We start from the raw sequence: 22,713 nt of genomic DNA on the forward strand, positions 1-22,713 counted from the left end.
ATTTGATGAGAAAGTTTACAAAGAAAAAAGAACTTCTACGTCCAGCCGTCACTTGTTTTGCCACAGCATATCTCACGATTCATAGTATTGGATGTTATAAGAAAGAGTTGAAATCGATGTTATTGTCTTCAAATTTTAGATCATCTAATTACTATAAGAAATCTGATGCTAAAAACATTTCTTATATTGTTCTCAATGATCATAAGTTTTGGGTTGCTATATCATATGCAATTAAAGCTACACTGTCTCTCGTGAAAGTATTGCGAATAGTGGATGCAAATGAGTCTGCTATGGGATTTTTTTATGAGGCAATAGATAAAGCAAAGGAGGAAATTGCTTCAAACCTTGACAAGGTTGAAAAAATATAAACCTATTTGAGATATCATTGATAGACGATGGGACTTGCTACTTCATAAGCCTTTGCATGCAGTTGCCTATTATTTAAATCTTCATTTTCATTATGCTAACAACATGCAGTTGCCTATTATTTAAATCTTCATTTTCATTATGCTAACAACTTCAACCTGAATGGAGAAGTTATGAGTGGCTTTTATGATTATGTTGAAAAATTAGTTACTAATGCAAATGTTTGGTTGAAAATTATAACACAAAAAGGCAAAGTGGTTGTTTGGTAGAGAAGCAGTCGTTACAACAAGAAAATTAAAAAGTCCTACTAAGTTTGCAATTATATTGTTATTTGTTAATATTTTTTTATGTTTTTGTTAATTGTGACATTCTTAATGTTTTTATCAATTCTTTATTGTTTTATTTGAATGCAACTGATTGGTGGAGTTCATTTGGACAAGAAAATCCTGAATTGATGAATTTTGCAATTCGAATTTTAAGTTTAACGTGCAGTGCATCGGGCTATGAGAGGAATTGGAGTATTTTCTCATTGGTTTGTGACTTTGTATTTTATTTTTGAAATACATTTTTATAATTGTAATTATCTTATAATTGATTACCAATGATTTGTAATTGTAGGTGCATTCAAAACGGAGGAATAGACTTGAACAAGAGAAGATAAATGCATTGGTTTTTGTAATGTACAATATGAAATTAAGAGAGAAATATGAAAAGGAGAACTACCAAAGACCCTATATGTCTAGATCATATAGACTCAGACGATGAGTGGATTGTGAAGAAGGAAGATCCAGTGTTGCCTAGTGATCCCAATTGGTTGGAAGATTCATGGTTGGATCTAAACTTCGACATAAATGTCATTGAACATGTGTCTATTGAAAAAATCACTTCACCTTATGATTCACAAAGTGGTTCGAGGCAAGACAGGTCTTCAAGAAATCGAGGTAAAGCTATATTCCTTTTACCTTGCTATAAATATAAATGTATTTTTTTAATTACATAAAATAAGTATTTAATACAAGATTTTTTATTGAAGGAAAAAGAAAAGCAAAAGTGATCGAAGATATAGAAGAAGAAAGTGCAGATGATGAAGAATCAGAGAATGAAGATGAAGGAAAACCTATTTATATAGATTCCTCAGATAATGACATTGAAGACTTAGATATTGATGATGACGAGACATAAGAAGAGCCTAGGCCCTAATTCATATCATAGGGCTATGACCATTTATATGTTTTTTTTTATCTTTCACTTGCAATTGTGAATGTTAACACTCTCATTTTGAAGAGTTTTGGACAAATATATTAACATTTGGTTGTTAATGCTAACATGCATTTTCTACTATGACATAATGTTGTTAATGCTAATATGCATTTTGTTGTTAATGTTAATTTTTTATTGAATGAATGCTCATATTTTATTTCTTAGATACTTACGTAGATCAAGTTGTCGCACTAATGTTACTTTTACATGTTAATCTCATATTTTTTCAGTATTTATTTGATATTGTTTATTTCTTGTTGGTTGTTGCTTCATCAATAAAGCATTTTTTTATTTATTTGTAATTTTAAATATTTTTTATAGTTTTTTAAAGTTTAAAAAAAATGAGGCTTACGCTTTACGCCTTGAGGCTTACACCTCGCCTCAGATTTTGGTGGAGCGCCTCGCTATGCCTCAACGCTTTTCACAACACTGGTATGTAGTATTAAATTTAATAGCTTTTGTATAGCCTATGTGGCTATGAGTTATTAGATTATCTTATTGCTTTAAGTATTTATGGTTGGTAATAATTATGTTTACTTTTGGGATTGTAAAAGTTTCTTCTAAAATCTCTCTGTGTTATTTCCTTAATGTTATATATTTTTGTCTCATAGTAGACTTATGATTTCAATTTAAAAGAGTTTCTTTTAAGATAATATGTTGTTCATGTCTTCTCTTTAAGAGTTATTAGATCCTTTGTATGTGATGTGTCTTAGGGAATTTATTCCTTGATTGGTGAATTTATGACTTCACTTTGAAGAATTGATTATATTAAGCATGATTCTTGTTTATTTAAGATTGTAAAAAGTTGTCACGAGACATATTGTTGTGCATATGATTGCACCTTATTCATCCTAAGGTTGTTCATCTACCTTTATTGAATTTGATTTGAAACTTGTTTTTTTCAAATTAGTTTTTTAATATAAAGTCACTCATTTGAAATTGATTTCCTTATGTATTGCCTTTTTATGGCATTTGAATTGTCCATCACAAAATTTTATATAATGCATTCTTTTCTCTTGGCCTTATTGTTGAGTAAGGGTTAGCCGTTGAGGTGAGTTATGTGTGCACCTCATATCATCGTATCAATCTAGATTCCCAAGGGTTACGATTAACGTGTAGTCACTTGTCTTGGATCTAATTGATAGTTATTTGACCTCTGAATCCATATATATACATTTGTTAATTCAGAGATGTTGGGGTGAGTTATGTGCACCTTGTGTCAGATCTCTCGATTTGAGTGTCTCATTTATAGTATGGTCATTATTGTTATGTATGCTTATAACTTTGTTTATCTATGATGGCTATCTTTTTTTTTTAACCATGATGTTTTGAAAGATGGTTAAAATTGATATTCTTATTGATAATATTAGTGTATTTTCATTACAAGCCTTCTTACCTCGGGTGTCTTATCCATTTTATGCCTCTTATCTAAGTATTGTATGTAGACAAGAGATGTTTGTTCACACCTTCGTATGTGATGATAGCCCTTTGTTGACATTGAAATTATACTATTGATCTATTCCCTCATACACTTGATATTTGAGTATCGTTATATGTAGACAAGAGATGTTTATTCACACCTTCGTGTGTGATTTTAGCTCATTTTTGGCATTATACTCTTGATCTAAGCACTGATACACTTGTTTTTTAAGTGTCATTATATGTAGACAATAGATGCTTATTCACACCTTTGTGTGATTTTAGCCCTTCGTTGACATTATGCACTTGTTTTAGTTGCTGATACACTTGTTTTTAAGTGTCATTATATGTAGACAAGAGATGTTTATACACACCTTCGTGTGTGTCTTTGGCCCTTTAGTGACATGATGTTTATGCTCTTGTTTTTGTCGCTGATACACTTGATATTTGAGGTTTTAAGGCCTAGAAGGTGATTGCTTGTGATGGTTAAACCAGTGTTTTAATTTACAAAAATCATTCATTATGATGTATGACATTTTTTAAAATTTATTCGTAGTTTGTCTAAACTCATTTTCTCTTTTATGAGAAATGGTTGAAATATTCTCATGCATTTTGCATTATGCTTTAGTTGCATGAGTGATTCCATGATTAATTATCTTGCATAATTTGTAATAAGTATATGCTTTTTCAAGCATATATTCATTAAAGAATATATTTTTTACTTGTTTGTATTCCCTTTGTGTTGTCCCATAGTGGACTTGTGCTTTTAAACTTTTGTGTTTATGTTACACTTTTATGCCTTTGTATTATCTACTCTTGGACTTGTATATGCTTTTGCACTTTGTTTTTTGTAAATTTCGAATATTTTATTACATGTTTTTGTAAGCATTTCATTAATAAAATCTAGTATGTGTATACCCATAGTGGCTATTGTGTGTATTTGATTGCTCTTGAGTGCTTGGGCACTTCTATTGTATTTATGTGAATTCTCATTGGGATTCCTTTAATTTTGCTTATTTTCAAGCATGTGTTCTTAAAAGCTTGTTTATTTATTATTGGTCCATATGTGACTTCTTTATTGGTTCTAAATTATTGCATGACTCGTTCATATATGCATTAGTTAGTTTACATATTGCTTCTAATTGATCCATGCTTATTTATATATTTCGTTGTGTAAGATGAATTTTTATTAAGTTATTCTTTCGTAGTACAAAAATCTATGATTGTTATACATTAATGTATTTTGTAATAAATATGTATGAGCATGATTTTCATTGTTTGCATCTCTCTTAATATTATTCTATTATGGTCGAGTTTGTCAATCACTATCATGTTTGTAGTTAAATTGACTTATTTTGTATGTATCTTATGTTTGTATGTTTGGCCATCCTCTCTCTCTCCATAATATATACAATATATATATATATAAAAGTATAACTATTTCTTGTTAGATTGCTCTTGTTTTGCGCTATTTACAGGTTCTTCAAATATTGGCAGTATAATTTATTCTAAAGACATTTCAAGAATATCAAGGATTGATGATATTGAAGATCCTTTATGAATTAGAAGGAAGCAATGAATGAAAGAAATTGATGAAGATAAATGACATTTTATGTAATGGGTTGCTTATTTATATTTGCAAACTTACATTGAGTCACTATAAGTTTGAGGGGGGTATTAAGATTAAATGTATCATTTTGTATATATATATACATATATATATATATTATTAAAAATATATATATACATGTATTTACAATATATATATATTGGGAACTAAGTCAAACAAGTTGACTTAGTCCCAACAGCTAGAAATTTTAGCAGTTGAGACCTAGTCTCCCAACGGTTAGAATTCTAGCCGTTGAGAGGCTTCCCTTTCTTTACCTCTTTCTCTCTTTCTCCTCTATAAATAAAGGGTGTGTGTGAATGGGTAGTATTAAGATTGTGTTTTATTTTTCTATGAGTGCATTGTAGCGAGGCTTGAATGTAATTTTATTTTGTATTTCTTTTAATGTCCATTATGAATAAAATTATTTATTTACATTTTGATACGTGTCTTTTAATTCTTAAGTTTGTTGTTTAAATGTATAATGTTCTGAGTCTTAGAGATCATCATGGAGTGCATTGGAATCCGCACCATTTCGTGACATTTATTAGAAAAAGGAAAACATGATCAAAATATTAACTTTTGGTACCAATATGATTTCAATTAGAGAACTCATGCAATGAAAGAGGACGACAAGAGAGAATTAGGGCTGCAACTTCACATCCCAAAGATGGGAATCATGTGTTCCTCTATAGCCTTTATAACATATTACATGATGATTTACAAATCTTCCCTCATGAGTAAAATACAACAAAAGAAATATTAAGGACATAATAGAAACAAGAACAAATAATAAAAGAATAACAAATTATTGCACATATCACGGATCTGGATTTGAATCCAGATCCAACCATTGTCACGTCCCAACAGCATCCCTGAAGTTGTACATGGTCCTGACCATGGACAACTTGCCCTTTAAAAAACAGAATCTTGGTTTGGTGAGCTCCTTTATGAAAAGATCAGCAATTTGATTTTCATTCCTCACATATATTGCTTCTATTTCATGATCCTCAATTTTATGCCTGATGAAATGTTGGTCTATCTCAGTATGTTTTGTCCTTCCATGCTGATAGATTCAATGAAATTTTGAGAGCACTTTGACGGTCACAAAATAAGATAGATGTTGAAATTCTTTCATCCAACTCAACCAAAAGATGTCTAATCCATGTCACTTCTGATGTAGCAGTTGTCATAGATCGATACTCAGCCTCTATGCTAAATCTCGCTACTTTTGTTTTCTACCACATGAGACTAAATTTCTCCCTACAAACATACAATATCCCAATGTTGATCTTCTTTCATCTAAGTTTCCTGCCCAGTCAGCATCAGAAAAGACCATAACCGTCAACATATCCTCATTATACGCTGTTTTCTTGTATACTAATCCATCTCTAATGATTCCTTTCAGATATCGTAAGATTATGTTAACAGCCTCCATGTGACCTATTTTAGGCTCATGCATATATTGCGAAACTTGATTCAAGACAAATAATGCCAGGCCTACTGAATGCCAAGTACTGGAACATGCCCACTATACTTTGGTATCTGGTTGGATCATCATATAGGTATCCATCATTGGCACTCAATCTCTTATGAATTGGACTTGGAGTAGCAGTTGGTTTGCACTCTTTCATCGCAACTTTGTTCAACATGTCCAAGGTGTATTTATGTCGATTCAAAACTAACTTATCCACCCTTCTATCAACCTCCACTCCTAAGAAATATTTAAGCCCTTCGAAATCCTTCACTTGAAATCTTTTGTTTAAGAGAGCTTTGCTTTCTTTAATATGAGCCTTGCAATTGTCGGTAATAATAATATTGTCCGCATATGAGTAATAGAGTAATCTAATCCTAACCTTTATATGTGAACAATGTTTGATCCAATGTTGATCACTCGAAGTCAGGTCTCTTGATTTCATCCGAGAAGCTTTCAAACCACTAGCGTGATGCTTGCTTAAGCTTTGTACATAGCCCGCTTAAGCTTACAAACATATTTTCCAGGATCCATTTCACTAAAATCTTCAGACTGCTCCATATACACTTCTTTGAGATCCCTGTGAAGGAATGCATTCTTCAAGTCCAGTTGGTTCAACGACCAACCATGATCCAATGCCAAGGACATAATAATTCTAATGATTCTCATTTCAACAATGGGACTAAAAATTTTTTATCTTGAGTGAATCCTTTTGCCACCAGCCTCGCTTTGTACCTTTCTATACTCCCATGTAGTTTATAATTCATTTTGCATACCCACTTCGACCCAACAACATTTTTGTCTCAAGGCCTTTTAACTATTTCTCACGTTTGACACTCATTCAAAGCTCTCAGTTCTTCATTCATGGCTTCTATCCATCTCATATTCTTATGAGCTTCCATAAAACTTCTTGGTTCTTCATGCTTTCTCTATCTCTACCCTAAATATTTGATGTTCCAAACTGAAATTTTCATAACTCACCCATCAATCAATAACATGACGCACTCGTGTGGATCGTCTCACAACTCATTCATCTACCAGTTCACTTTCAATTTCCTCTTGCTCTGCATTGTCCTTGTTCTTGCATAGCTTCTTTGTTGCGTCTAACATATACTTGCATGTATCTAGAGCCTTCCTGAGACTGAAGCTTGCTTTCAAGGGAATTAGGAAGGGTCAAATCATTGTTGTAATTTTGCTGATCTTCTACTGTATTATCATCTTGATGTTGTTGGATTCTGAAATTAGACAAGCATTTAACCATGGTTCATAAATTTTAGGATTCTTCTCTCTCCTTTTGTATAGACTTCATAGATATGTTCTAAAAGGACTCGTCATAAAAAACATTGTTCCTAGAAGTACGAATGCATCGTTTTGACGAGTCATAACATCTGTAACCTGCATAGTCATCAGCATACCCAACAAACTTGCAAACAATAGTTTTATCACCAAACTGGGTTCCAAGGCCTTTATGGACGCGTAACAAGTGCACCCGTAGATTTTCAGCATGTCATAATCCGGTTGTTTCCCATACAAAATAAAATATGGTGATTTATAATTAAGAATCCCCATGGACAGCTAGTTTATGATAAAAACAGTTGTATGGAAAGCTTTCATCCATAAACTCAAAGAAACATCATAGGTATGCATTATCGACAAAGCACTCTCAAAAATGTGTTTATGCTTCCTTTCAACTAGACCATTTTGTTGAAGTGTCTGTGGGTAAAAATTTAAGAATTCCTACGATTGATCAGCTGTATGGAAAGCTTCCATCCATAAACTCAAAGAAACATCACTGGCATGCATTATCAACAAAGCACTCTCTACTCTCAAAAATGTGTTTATGCTTTCATCTAGACCATTTTGTTGAGGTGTCTGTGGGCAAGAAGTTAAGAATTCCTACGATTGATCCCATTTTTTTGAAGAAATTCAGTAAATTATTTTGGCATGTATTCACCACCACTATTGCATTGGAAGTTAAGGATTTGAATAGAGAATTGGATTTTCACATATGTATCAAATAAACGAAACAAGGAAAACACTTCGGATTTGTTTTTCATGAAATAGATCCAAGAATAGTGAGTGAAGTCATCTACGAATATAACATAATACTTACTACCAAACATAGAATCAACCGGGGCTGCCCCCCAAACATCGAAAAGAACCAATTCAAAAGGCTTCGAAGCTCTATTTTTCTAAGAAACAAAAGGTAGCACATGACTCTTACAAACACATCAACTGGGACATAGACCACCACTACCATCAAACCAAACATGACCGATTTTAAGAATAAGACCATTAGACATAAGTCTATTAATAAATCCCTTACTACAATAAGCAAGACAATAATGCCAAACATCAAATTTATTGGACTCAACCTCATTAGAGGTGGAGACATCAAGAACAGGGTTCGAAGCAGCATCACGACCAGCAACATGACTCAATGACGAACGTTCTTCCTTGATGACGTACATGTTTCTTCATCTCTCTCCTTCAATGTGTGTCTTCTTCGTGAGAAGATCATTCACATACACAGAAGAGGGAGTGAAAACAACGAAGAAATTTGTATCATCAACAAGTTTAGATACGAAAATCAAGTTATTTTTTATATTAAGAACACTCAACACGTTAGACAAAGGCAATGAATTAGAATTGGACAAGGGAATGTAAATGTTTCCAATATGAGATATATTGTGGTGAGTACAGTACCATCTCCAGAAATAACTTTATTTCTATCAAGATAAGGGACCAATTTAGATAACTTACCAATGTTACTTGTAGTATGGCTAGCTGCACCCGAGTCAATATACCAAACACCTTCCTTCCTCTTAAAGTTCAACCCAACCAAAGCAACAAGAAGAGCCCCTTTATCATCTGACCCTGAGAGGTAGATCCAACTTGCTGATTTTTCTTCTAAGCCTGATTCTTATTTTGTGTGGCTTCCAGATTGTAATTGGGGCCATCTATGTACCAACAGTTAGCCTTAATGTGGCTAGGCTTCTTACAAATGAAGCAAGTGGGAATAGGCCTCCGACCTTGAGTATTCGGAGGAATATTTGGAGTAGGTAAAATACCTCTACCTCCCTGGTCGTTCACTCTGCCACATACTCTACCACCTCAAAACAGTATTAGTAACTAGAACCTCTTGAGTGTCATGAGATAACTCTTCATTTCCGCTTAAAGACATCCTATAATGTAGTAACTTGGCTCTCAACTCATCAAAGGTAGGAAGCTTAGGAAGATACTATAAGGTTGTAGATATGACATGATATTCAGAACCAAGACCACTGAGCGCTTGTTGAACCTTCTCTCTATCATCAATTGCGCATACCACCATTGCTAACTGATCTGTAATGGACTTCATCTTATTCAGATAATCTAAAATATGCATTGACCCTTTCTTCATATTCTGAAACTCTTTCTTCAGATACATGATTCTTGCTTCTAAAATATGCGAGTAAGTTTGAACCACAAATCTAAAGTTGTGAAATCATCTCAAATACCTACAAGCACTTTATGGAAGATAGTGGAAGTAATATAGGCTACCAAGGCTTGATCATTTTTTCATCCAGGATATATATTCTGGATTCCTGGTATGCGTGATAGAAGTAACAACCCTTTTATCATCCTTATTTTCATGCACAAGATACTCTGGCAGGATCTGGATTCTGGACTGACCCGTCCAAGTGCCTAATAAGATCCTAACTCCTGATAAAGGGTGTAATTTGTCTTTTCCAAGTGAGAAAATTCGATTGATTCAAATTTTCAAAAACTAGTTGAGAGAGGAAAGTGAAAGCCAGAAGAATAACTGTTTGGGTCCATTTGAAAAACAAAGTAATAGGGCATCGATTTTGAGATCAGTGCCCTAACGGATTTCTCAAAAAACATGAAGGGCTTAGGCCCTCATTGATGCGTTCGTGAAGCTCGAGAAATCGCAAATTACATGATCGAATGGATGAACATGTTCCTGACGATCGAAGGCGATGGGTTAAACCAAAGGGGGATCCTCAATCCCAATGATTGTACCCTCGAAAAACAGAAAAGATGCAGAAAAGAGAAGAGTGATCTTAGAGGAGAGAATTTTCCCAAAAACTTCCAAGATGCTCCATTTTGGGGCTAAGTCCTCAATATATAGTTCTGGGGCGGATCGAGTCTAGTGTGGATCTGACCCAGTACAAATAAAACAAAACCAAAGCAGATATGAATCGGTCCAAGATGGATCTAATCTCAAGCAAACTAAACCAAAGCAACAAGTCCAAAACTCAACCAAATACCTAACCCAAATAGACACGGGTACAAATGAGAAGAAATGGATATAATTGATCCAAACAAAAAGAACGGGATCTAGGTCGATTCTTAACAATTCCCCACCCTTAAAAAATTGCCTTTTCCTCAAGGCGTGAAGTCTGGGTAACACTTCAACAATTCATCCTCAACCTCCCAAGTTGCCTCATCCACTCCACTCTTGGTCCACTGGATCAGTACCTCTGTCACAAGTCATCCGTCTACTCGTCGGTGGCTAAACGGCGGCCTCCAAGTCAGGAAGGTCTGGAATCTGCAATGGAGACATCCCGAGATATGGCTTCAACCTGGAGACTTGAAAAATTGGGTGGATGTGTGTCCGCTCTGGCAGGTCGAGCCAATGCGCTACCTAGCTGATACGCTCTAGCATTGAGTATGACTCGTAGAACCTGTGGGTGAGCTTGTGTTGCTGAGCCTGGAAGTCATATGTCTGAAGGACCAAGTTACCTACCTCAAACGCCCTCAGTTTTGTGCCACCTATCATGTTCCTGCTTTATGTGCTTCTGGTTGTGGTTATATGTAGTTGAAGGATCTGCAGAAGCTCGTTGCACTCCATCATCTCTCGCAGCCCCTCCAACATAGGTTGCGATGGTGGGAGGAATCATGTCGTAGACTACCTGGAACAGGGTCATCCGAATGGCCAAGTGGTGGCTCATGTTGTAGGACCATTATGCCCAGAGTGATACTCGTACCCAATGTCATCATTATCGGTGCATACCGGCCGACAATGAATCGGTTATTTTTTAATAAATGTAAAAAAATACCAAAAATTTATTTTTTATTATTATTTTAATGGTTTTAACACATGTCACGTTATGATTGACACGTAATATTTTTTTACTATTTTTGGGCCGATACAAAACGATCCACTTGAGTATTGGTATCGACTGATACAAGTGAATCAGTGGCCAAACAATTCAAGGCCAATACCGATACTGACAACATTGGTCGTACCCATGAGCGAGGGTGATCCCCAACAAAAGACCGCAAATAGTTCTCTAGAGAGCGGTTGAGGACCTCACTCTAGGGTGATATGCGTTGTTCATCATCAATCTGGTACCCTGCAATTCAAAGAACTTGGTCTAGAATGTGCTCATGAACAAGCTTCTCTATCACTGACAATGGTGTAGGGCATACCGTGTAGTCTAAAGATCTCTCTTACAAATACCTTTGCCATTGTCGTGGTTGTGTACGAGTGGGCCAGCGCTATGAAGTGCCCGTATTTGGACAACCTGTCCACTACCACAAAAATCGATGTTTTTCCCTGCACCCCCAGGAGACCATCTATGAAGTCCATCAAGATATCCTCCCAACCCCTCTCTGGCAGCGGCTACGACTACAGAAGACCGGTCGAAGTTGTTGCTTCGTACTTTACCCTCTAACACACATCACAGTTGGCCACAAACTCTCGGACCTGATGCTTCATGCCAATCCACTCAAGCTCTCATCGCACCCTAAAGTAGGTGCGATGGTACCCCTCATGTTCCACTGCGGGAGTGTAGTGGAAGTGCTCTATGAGGGTCCTTGTCAATAAAGAGTATGTCGATACTACAATCCGCCCCCTCGAGTCAACAATGTACCATGCCTCGAATACCTGGTCATCTCACTGCGGTCTACTTGTTGCATAACCTCCTGTATATTTGCACTTGGTTCATACTCTCGGGTCATGTCCTCCAAGAAGGGAAAGGTCATCGTTGAGAAGCTGAGCAGCATGAGCTCTTCCTCTTGCACTTTCCTGGACAGTGCATCTGCCACTCGATTGCTAGCCCCTTTCCTGTACTGAATCTCAAAGTCATAACCCATCAACCTGGAGATCCACTTTTGTTGCAATGGAGTGGTGATCCTCGGATCTAACGTATGATGCAGCCTCTTGTGGTTGGTGTGAACCACAAAACAACGTCCCAACAAATAAGGTCGTCATTTGCTCACAGTGAAGATAATAGCCATGAACTCCTTCTCATACGTTGAGAGTTCCTTCTTTCCGTCCGCTATCATCTTACTATAATAGGCGGTGGGGTGTCCTCCCTTACTCAAAACAGCCCCCACCTTTAAACCTGATGCATTTGTCTCCACCTCAAACTGATGAGCAAAGTCGGGAAGCGCTAGCACGGGGGTGGTGCGCATCGCCTGCTTCAAGCTCTCGAATGCCTGTGTAGCCTCCTCTGTCCATTGAAATGCTCCCTTTTTAAGCAATTGTATCAATGGATACGCAAGTTGTGTGTACCCCTGCACAAACTTGTGATAGTAGCATGTCAACCCAAAAAACCCTTGTAGGCCCTTTAGGGGCTTCGGAATCGACGCTATATAGCAGATATCAGTGTTATTAAAAATGCGCCTCAAGGCTCAAAAAAGCGTGCCTCGCCTCAAGGCGAGGGCCTTCATGCCTTGAGGCGCATGTATAAAGCGCAAAAGCCCTGAGGCGTGCGCCTCATACGCCTTGGGGCGCACGCCTTGGGGCGCACACCTCAAGGTGAGATGCGCACGCCTTGAAATTTTGGTCAAATGAGGGGTCAAAGCCCTCATTTGACCAAAAAATAGGGTTTAAAAAAAGGGCCCCCGACCCTATATTTGTTTTCACGCAGTCTCTCTCTCTCTCTCTCTCTCTCTCTCTCTCTCTCTCTCTCTCTCTCTCTGCCACGCAAGCTTCTTCATTTAGGTAATGCTCCTTCTCCTCTTCATTTACAAAATTTCTTTTCTGTTATTTTTCTGTCATTTAGATATGAAAGAAAATTGTATATATTTTTCATTTCTGTTATTTTTCTGTGCGAAATAGCAGTCTGCAGTTCGATTGAGTTCTACTCTCCTTTAGAGTTAAATTTTGGGATGGTATACAACATGAAATAGATATAATTTATGTTGTACAACATGCATTGTATATACATTTATATGTATGTGTATGTGTGTCTATGTGTGTGTGCATGCGTGCATATTTGTATTGGCAGCTACTGATTATGTTAAAAACTCAGTATAACATAATGATTATTTATGAATGTCTGAGTTTCTAGTTTGGCTTTGCTGTTGGTCATAATATTTATTCTTAAAACTGGTAAAGAACAACACTAGTGGTTGATTTTTACTATATGTTGTTTCTAAATTATTTTTTGTTGTTTTCTTATCTTGCTAAGTATGCTTGACACCTTATTTTCTTATCATTTTAATTATGGCTTTAATGTTACTCATCTTCAAGCCATGGTATTTATGCCTCTTTACTCAAAGACTACTGCTTGTATTTTGCATGTCACATAGTAGAAAACAGAATTAGATTGAGTTTCAAATCTGTGTATTGCAGGTAACATAGTAGAAAACATAATTGTTGCATTAATGTTACTTTTACATGTTAATCTCATATTTTTCAGTATTTATTTAAGATTTTTCATTTCTTGTTGGTTGTTGCTTCATCAATAAAGCATTTTTTATTTATTTGTAATTTTAGATATTTTTATAGTTTTTTTTAAGTTTTCAAAAAAAATTTGAGGCTTACGCTTTCTTTACGCCTCGCCTCTGATTTTGGTGGAGCGCCTCGTTACGCCTCAACGCTTTTCACAACACTGGCAGATATCTTCTCAATGTCCACCTCTACCCCACTAGTTGACGCAACGTGCCCCAAGTACTGAACTTTGCTCTACCCAAAGTTGTACTTCGACCTCTTGGCATACAACTTGGGTTGCTCGAGAAGTTGCAATACTATCCTCAGGTGTTCTAGGTGTGCCTCCCAACTGCTACTATAGACGAGAATATCGTCAAAGAAGACTAGGACAAACTTCATAAGGTAAGCTCAAAAGATGTCGTCCATCAATCCCTCAAGTGGTTGGAGCAATGATCAAACCAAAGGGCATGACCAGGAACTCATAGTGCCAGACATGGGTACAAAAAGCAGTCTTGTGTACATCCTCGGAGGCCATGCGTATTTGATGGTAATCGAGCTCTCAAGTCGAGATTAGAGAAGTAGCATGCCCCTCTATACTCATCCAGCAGCTCTTTTATCACCAGGATGGGGTATTTGTCCTTCACGATAATACCATTCAAAACTCTGAACTCCACACAAAACAGCCTTGTCCCATCCTTCTTCACCAAACGCATCAATGAAAAATACGAGCTCTTGCCAGGGCGAATCACCCTGAACTGCAACATCTCCCGTACCAACCGTTCTATCTTTGCTTTTTGCACTTGGGCATACTGGTATAGTCTCATATTAGCCAATTTGGCTCTTGGCTCTATTGGTATCGCGTGGTCGTGGCTCCTCGCGAATGGTAGTCCCTGTGGATCACTGAACAGTGATATGTACTCGATCAGGACCTCCTCCAACTATAGGTACATCTCTATCTAACCCTCTATTGTCATACAGTCAGCCACCATCAAATATAAATGTGCATCTCCCTGCCTGAGGACTTGGGTTATCTGGCACGTCTCGGCCTCGACGAGAGGTGCTCAGAGTGTTGCGGCTAGAATGATCCTCTCCCCCACGTGCTAGAACTCTATCCTCATGTCTATGAAATTTCACTCTACGTTGCCTAACGACTAGAGCCATTGCATTTGCATTACCACATCTGCCCCCTTCATGGGTAGCATAAACAAGTCGACTACAAAGTGGTGGCCCAGCAAATATAACGGGGCCTTCGGGCAGCGAGTATCTCACCTCAGCTTTCTCTTGTCTCCCACAACCATGTTGAAAGGTGTTTGCAGAATGGTAACACACTTCGCTTTACAGGTCATCTTCGCATAAATAAAGTTGTGTGTCGACCCCGTGTCTATCAGCATAGATATGCTCAACTTCCCGATCACACCATGTACTTGCATAGTCTAGGGGACCTCTACTACTGCAAGGGCATGATAGGAGATCTTTGCATTCCCGTCAGCCTGATCTTTCGTCTCTAGCTCGACCTCTGCACCCTCTTCCTCGTGGTCCTCACTGTCCAAGTTGCACATGTACAAATAAAATAGCTTGCACTTGTGCCCTGGGCACCACACCTTATCACAATTATAGTACAGGTTTTTCTTCCGCCTTTCTCTCAACTGCTCGCGGGAGATCGTCTGAGTCTCCCATCACTTCTGCTTGGGCCTCGCGGTAGCCTTCCCTGACTTGGTTGTTGATGTAAGTCTAACCGACATGTTTGGTCTATCTATCTCACGTGGCTTGCCCTTTGTTCGACTAACCATCTGCTCATTGTCCTCTATAGCTTCTCTGGCAAACAAGCCAACCCGAATACCTGCTAGAGGCTAATTGGTCGTCCTGCCTACACCTCTGTTTGAATCTCCCACTTCAGGGAGACTATGAATGTACCTATCAATGCATTTTTTGACCAGACCATCACCAACGAACTGAGCCTCTCGAACTCCGTCTGATATTGTACTATTGTCCTTATCTGCCTCAACTTCGAGAGGGTCACATCATGGTTAGCGAAGGCGAATGGTCCAAAGTGCACTATCACCGCCCTTGAGAACATCCTCTAATCTGGTGTCTCCTTTGTCCTCTCAAACCAATGGTATCAGTGTATTGCCTCCTCTTCCATGTGAATGGAGGCCACCTGGTTGTCATCGTGGTTGGTCGTGACCATCTGCTTGTTGTCCTCTACAACTTCTCTGCCAAACGAGCCAACCCGAATACTTGTTGAAGGCTAACCGGTAGTCCGAACTGCACCGCTGTCTGAATCTCCCACTTCATGCAGACTATGAAAGTATCTACCCATGCAGTTTCTGGACCATCACCAACGAACTGAGCCTCTCGAACTTCATCTGATATTGTACCATTGTCCCTATCTGCCTCAACCTTGAGAGGGTCACATCATGGTTAGCTAAGGCGAACGGTCCAAAGCGCACCGTCATCTCCCTCAAGAACATTCTCTAATCTGGTGTCTTGTTCGTCCTCTCAAACCAGTGGTATCAGCGTATTGCCTCATCTTCCATATGAATGGAGGCCACCTGTGATTTGTCCTCTGGGGTCAGGGCCACTCGAAAGTACTGCTTAGCACGAAACAACCAGCTCGTAGGATCGTTCCCCAAAAATTTTAGGAACTTGGTGACGAGTCTGGTAGGGCCCAAAGTCCAGGTTATACCCTGCCATCTCTGGTCTAGGTTTGTCCTAGGGTGACGCCCTCTGCAGTTGGTCCATCCCTTGCAGGAACTACTGATGCCTCTCCTCAATCTTGGTATTCAACCCCTCTGTTCGCTCATCAACAGTCACCAGTCGTGTATTAATGGCCAACATCTTGCAGTTTGTATCTTCTATCAAATCTGAGGTCTGCAAGCCTGTTGAGGGTCTGCTCCATATGGGACAGACACTCCATGTCTGCCCTGAGCTCAATGACCATTTCATATGCTCGCATCATGGTCGTCTTTATGCTCTCGCTCACTAGTGAAGGGCCGAACTTGGCTAGCCTGCTCGATTATGCTAACACTGACTACCAAACTGACACCTGCAATAAAACGACCAATCCCCAAACTATAAGGCCAATAACATCCACGACCGCTAACAACCCCTACATGCGAGAAATTTGGCGGGAGTTCGCGTGAATTACTTTTGCCAAGCGCACTCCAATATACCCATAATCTCTGACTTATCATATCACATGCCAACAATGGTGATGTGTTCGGAATGACAAAATATATATATATATATATATATATATATATATATATATATGCAACTAAATTACCCATATTACTTAAAACAAGAAAATTCCAAGAACTGGGGACACTTGAACTCGTTCGATCCCGGAGAGGTCATGATAAACGGACGGAAGTTAGAAGTCGATCAGCCGGAGGAGCAGGGTAAACGAGAGTGCCGAAAAGAAGGGTGTGCAGTGCGTAAGGAGAAGGTCAGAGGGAGAGAGAGAGAGGGGTCGGATGGTGGCAGCATAAGTTGCCCCATCCCGCCGGGATAAAGAAAGGGAGAAAGTGAAAAGGAGAGACAAGAGAGAGAGGGGGTCAGGCGGTGGCAGAAGAGGCTGCCCCGTCCTGTCGGGATAAAGAAAGAGGGAGAGAGGAAGAAAGGGAGAGAGAGGGGGTCAGACGGTGGCAACAGATGTTGCCCCGTCCCGCCGGGATAAAGGAGAGGGAGAGAGGAAGAAAGGGAGAGAGGGGGTCGGGCAATGGCAGCAGATGTTGCCCCATCCCATTGAATAAAGAAAGAGAGGGAGAAAGGGAGAGAGAGAGGGGGGAGGTTGGCGACGGTGGTGGCCGACGATGGTGGTGGTTGATGATGGGGAGCCGACAGGTGGTAGCCGGAATGGAGGGGTCGACAATGGGTTTAGGATTTGTGTGAACAAGAGCATCGTGTCGTCCTTCCAGATCGGGATCCGATCCCCAGTGACGATAAGAGACGAGTGAGATGTGGCAAAGGAAGAGTTGCCTCACGCAGCGTCCTTCCAGTGCGTGATAAGGAGGTGATCGTGGTGGTGGTGGTGTTGTCCTCCGGGGTCCGATCCCTATCCTCCAATGGTTGGATGTGTGCAGGGGAAGAGAGGGATCTCCTACAGGGTCGGAAGGGAGGGTTGAGAGCAAGAGGGGAACTCCAGCAATAACCTCTGTAGCGTGGGTCGTGCGGCGAGAGAGAGAGAGAAGGAGAGAGTTGGTGGATGGATCTCTGGTAGGGTTTTCTCTCTCCTCGATGGTCGTCGGTGGCTCTAATACCAATGATAGGGCATTGATCTTGGGATCAGTGCCTTGTCGGATTTCTCAAAAATTGTGAAGGACATGAGCCCTCGTTGATGCGTTCATAAAGCTCAAGAAATCGCGAGTGCCACAGTCGAAGGGAAGAACATGTTCTAATGATCAGAGATGGTGGGTTCAACCAAAGGGAGATCCTCAATCTTGATGATTGTACTCTCAAAAAATAAAAAAAAATGCATAAAAGGCAAGGCTGATCTCAGAGGAAGGAATTTTTCAAAAAATGTCTAAGATGCTCCATTTTGGGGCTAAGTCCTCAATATATAATCCTAGGGCAGATCGAGTCTAGTGTGGATCTGATCCATTACAAATAGAACCAAACCAAAACAAAAACAAATTGATCCAAGATGGATCCGATCTCAAGCAAACCAAACCAAAGCAAAAGTCCAAATACCCAACCCAAATGCACACAGGCCCTAACGAGAAGAAATGGATCAGATTGATCCAAACAAAAAGATTGAGATTTAGGTCGATCCTTGACACAAAACATAAAGAATATGTGAATCACAAGAGCAAACTGATAATCAATGAAATAAGCTATGTGGCATGATAACACAAGGAAAAAATCAAAAGTAACTGTTAAACTCAAAAAATAACCTGAATCTGTGTTTTTTTAAGATAAGATACAGCACAACAGAAACAGACAAGGCCTAGGGAATGACCTTATGAAAAATATGCCTTTTAATCACCTTTTATCTCTTCTCTATGTGTATCGTGCCAAGAAATGGAAAACAAGAAAGATAGTTTGGAAAACGTATCACCCAAGAAGAATATCAGATTGAATAAAAGGAGAATAAAGCAGATGAAAGAAATAGCGAAGAAATATAGCCTAGAGAAAGCTTGATAAATAACTTGCAGTCCGAGAAATAAGACAAAGAGAAGAAAGTCTTCTTTAAAATAACCCAACAAGACAAGAAAGAAGAAGATGAAAACTTATGATAGATGAGAAGAAGGATATCTGAAGAAAGAGATCAAGAAGGAACAAAGAAGACAAGGGATGAATCAAGATCTTTGGACTTACCTGAACGAGGGCAATCTTCAATCAATCTGCTCTAATACCATGTTAACTTTTGGTAACAATATGATTTCAATCAGAGAACTCGTGCAATGAAGGAGGATGACAAGAGAGAATTAGGGTTGCAACTTAACACGTCCTAAAGATGGGAATCGTGTGTTCCTCTATAGCCTTTATAACATACTACATGATGATTTACAAATCTGCCCCCATGAGTAAAATACAACAAAAAAAACATTAAGGGCATAATAGGAACAAGAAAAAATAATAAAAGAATAACAAATAACTGCACATATCATGGATCTGGATTTGGATCCAGATCCAACCATTGTCACATCTCGACACAAAACAGACTTAGTACAACTATTATATAGATGTTCAAAGGCCATCAATCTGCAGATAAAGCGCAGAGAAATTCAACTATATGGGATGAAAGATTCTTGAGAATAAGATTGCATTCCCACATATTATGATTATTGTTATGGTAGAAAAAATATTAAAAGAAATTAGTCCACTATGCATGCCTTATTGCAGTAGGTTGAGCTGAATGTGAAGCTTACGTGAACCTGATAAAACATAGTTACTTCTTTCATGCATTTTAGTATTTATTCAACCATGCTTCCCACAGCATCTGATAATCTCATCATTTTATGTCCTCACTGATTACACAATTGTCAAGTCTCTACACATATAATTTTAGGCCTTCTATAATCAGAAATGTAAAGCAAAAGTGTTCAGAAAATGTAACATGTGAGCCTGGTCCTCCCGAAAATCCTCTCACTGAGAGGCATCATGCTCCTTACGTTGGAGAGACCATTCACAAATCAAGTGATTTCCAGACACACTTGGAGCACTTTACGGAGAAAAAAAAGGAAATGCAAATCCAAGAATGTTATAATAGTACACGCTTGTAAGAATCCTAACAAAATTTGGAAGAGACAAGTCAGAAGGATCAACATAATGGGAAAATAAAGTTTCAACCTTCAAGATAGAGCCCTAAATTTGGAAGATCATAAAAAGCAACAGCCTATAAGTCAACGGAAAACAAAGAAAAATAATGTGGGGTCAAAGAACCTCATTTTCTCTGAAAAATTCTTCACTATACTCTTTAAATATCTGAGCCACAGAAGCGCAACCAACAGCCTGCTCCACCAATTTGTCACTGCAGACGGATCAAAGAACAATCTATCAATTTAATAGATAATACATGAAAAGCAGCAGCTTGTATTAATATGTAACAAAGATAAAGATGCTAGAGTTATTCCCATGGGCATTCCAGTAATACCTGTCAAAAAAGTAATAACCTAGGGATTCAGACAAAATTTTCCCTACAGTAGTTTTACCAGATCCCATCATTCCTGCATAAATCATTAATAACATTTCAGTATTGGAAATATTATGTGAATGACATAGACTCACCATCCGTTACGATGTTCACTAGATCTCAAGCCCCTCATACATACACCAACCATTAGGTAGCTGCAGAAAAGAACACTTACCTACTAGAAATATGCAGGCCCCATTCAGGTACGGGGTAATCTCTCGAGCCTTCTCCTGCAAAGGTATTTGTAATGGAAAAGTTCATGATTTGGTCAAGATGGAAAAACGTGTGATCATGTTACGCATAGAGTAAAAGGAAAATGTTTAATCGACAGCAACAAATAAAATTTCTAAAATGCCCAGGGAATGGTGCCAATGACTACATATTATTTACCTTCAAAATCAAGGCCTCCTCATCAGATGATCGCAAGTTTTTTGCTTTCAGTCCATAAGGCACTGCCATGAGGTAAAACACGAGAACTTCAATAACCGAGAAAACCACAACAGAAAAATGACCAAATTGAAAAGCGAGGCAGGCTGTAATTAGGATAAGGTTCCTACTCTTTCCATAGTGAGTTCTAAGAAAATGATTGAGTAGAATTTCTACTCTTCCTATAGCCGTTCTAATAACTCAGATAACAATCCATTTGAAGAAAAAGTGGAGATGACAATGAGTACCATTCGACGAAAAAAATGAGTAACACCAGATGTGCACGTTTCTGAAACTACTAGATCCATAGAATACAATAAAATACATCTTGTTCTTTCTCACTTATATTGTCGTTGTTTGTTGTTCTTGTTTTTGTTATAATTATAAAAATAGATACCATCATCATCATTATAATCTTTTTTTTTAAAGGATCATCATTATAATTTATAGTTACAGTGATATTAAGAATAACAATAAAACAGCACAGAAATTCAAATAAACATGATTACCGAGCACATGCATTATGTACCAACCACCAAAACCAAAAGTAAGAATTAAAAAAAAAAGAAACACACCATGAACTCTTTTCGCCAAAAAGCGATCAGTCATCAAAGTTCTCAAATATTCAAAACCAAACGGCCAACTAACATAAAGAAAATCCCACTTTCTCTTTTATGAGATCAAGATATCAATATACCAAAAATCGGTATGTACCTCAGGAAAGAGTTGTATACCTGCTGAATCTTTAGGGGAACAAGAATACTTGATGATGGGTGTAGCAGCCCTCGATTTGCACGGCACCATCTTCAACCGCAGATCCTGCGATTTGGAGGCCCGGACGCTCTTCCTCTCCCGCCAACTCTCTGAGAAGAAGAGAGGATCAGGTGCCTTGGCCCTCCCCTTCTCCAAACCGAGCCACCCGCGAGCCTGCATGCTCAATGCACCACAATTCTCCATCGAACCGACCTCTCTTGATCAGAAGATCAATGACCAACAACCCACTCGAAAACCCCACCCGCAAACGCAAACCCAACTCAGAAACCTAAAATTCGAAAATACCCACTTGAGAAATTCTCCAGATTTCATCCAAAATCCCACCACCCAACTCTCACACCCAAAAAAAAGAGCACCCAAGAAGAAACTTCAATACCAACGGGAAGAAACGAACCGACGAAATAAAAATGAATCCTTGGTAATAAAAGGGACTGAATTTAAAGCCCAAAAAATGGGAGAAGAGACTATTTTGTGGGGGTGCAACGCTGCTTTCCTGAGGTACAAAGATGAGTTGTTATTATGACAGGTTTTGCCTTCGGAGTCATAAATAGCAAATGAAAGAATGGGTTTTTATGAAAGATGCATGGCAGAAAATGGATATGTGTGGGTAGGTACGTTGGTAGGTAGAAGCAGGCTAGGGTTTTTGTAGATGGCACGCTGGACCAGGTCTCATCGAAGCAGGTTATATGTTCCCTCTTAAACACGCAGGTGCGTTATGTTGGGGCTCGTTTCTCTGTGTGTTTTCATCACTTAACACGAAAGTCTGGTGCGTCTATAAAGACTTAAGTATTCTTTCTTGTCATTAACGTCATGACTCGATGTTTCTAGTAATGTACCAAAATCTCTTCCAACCAGAAAATGAAGGATGATATTTTATTTTCGCCCTAAGAAATGCACATTTCTGCTTAAAGAGTTTCAACCTCAAAATATGTCATCCTTTACGTTCTGGATCACCCTTACACTTTCGGAGGAACACCTTTTACCGTCGTCTGCTGTCGTGGAAGCACCCTTTGCCGTCGTCTATTGTCGGAGCACCTTTTACCATCGTCTGCTGTCGGACCACTTTTTACCGTCGTCTGTTGTCG

General features: G+C 38.6%; 1 protein-coding gene across 1 annotated transcript in view; it reads right to left on the reverse strand.

The window, feature by feature from the left end:
• The window catches only part of LOC149846990 (shikimate kinase 3, chloroplastic-like), a 40,552-nt gene extending 18,379 nt beyond the window's left edge, over window positions 1-22,173 (reverse strand). Inside the window, exons 1-5 of the mRNA XM_089998244.1 lie at window positions 21,589-22,173; window positions 20,819-20,880; window positions 20,604-20,658; window positions 20,390-20,462; window positions 20,179-20,266 (exon numbers count right to left, since the gene is read on the reverse strand). Of these exons, the coding sequence (XP_089854370.1) occupies window positions 20,179-20,266; window positions 20,390-20,462; window positions 20,604-20,658; window positions 20,819-20,880; window positions 21,589-21,811 (501 nt within the window). The 5' untranslated portion in view covers window positions 21,812-22,173. The remainder of the gene's footprint in view (window positions 1-20,178; window positions 20,267-20,389; window positions 20,463-20,603; window positions 20,659-20,818; window positions 20,881-21,588) is intronic.
• Window positions 22,174-22,713: the final 540 nt, after the last annotated feature.

The sequence above is a fragment of the Nuphar pumila genome, chromosome 2 (assembly GCF_984573655.1).
Source record: "Nuphar pumila chromosome 2, dmNupPumi1.hap1.1, whole genome shotgun sequence".
In the NCBI taxonomy this organism is placed as follows: domain Eukaryota; kingdom Viridiplantae; phylum Streptophyta; class Magnoliopsida; order Nymphaeales; family Nymphaeaceae; genus Nuphar; species Nuphar pumila.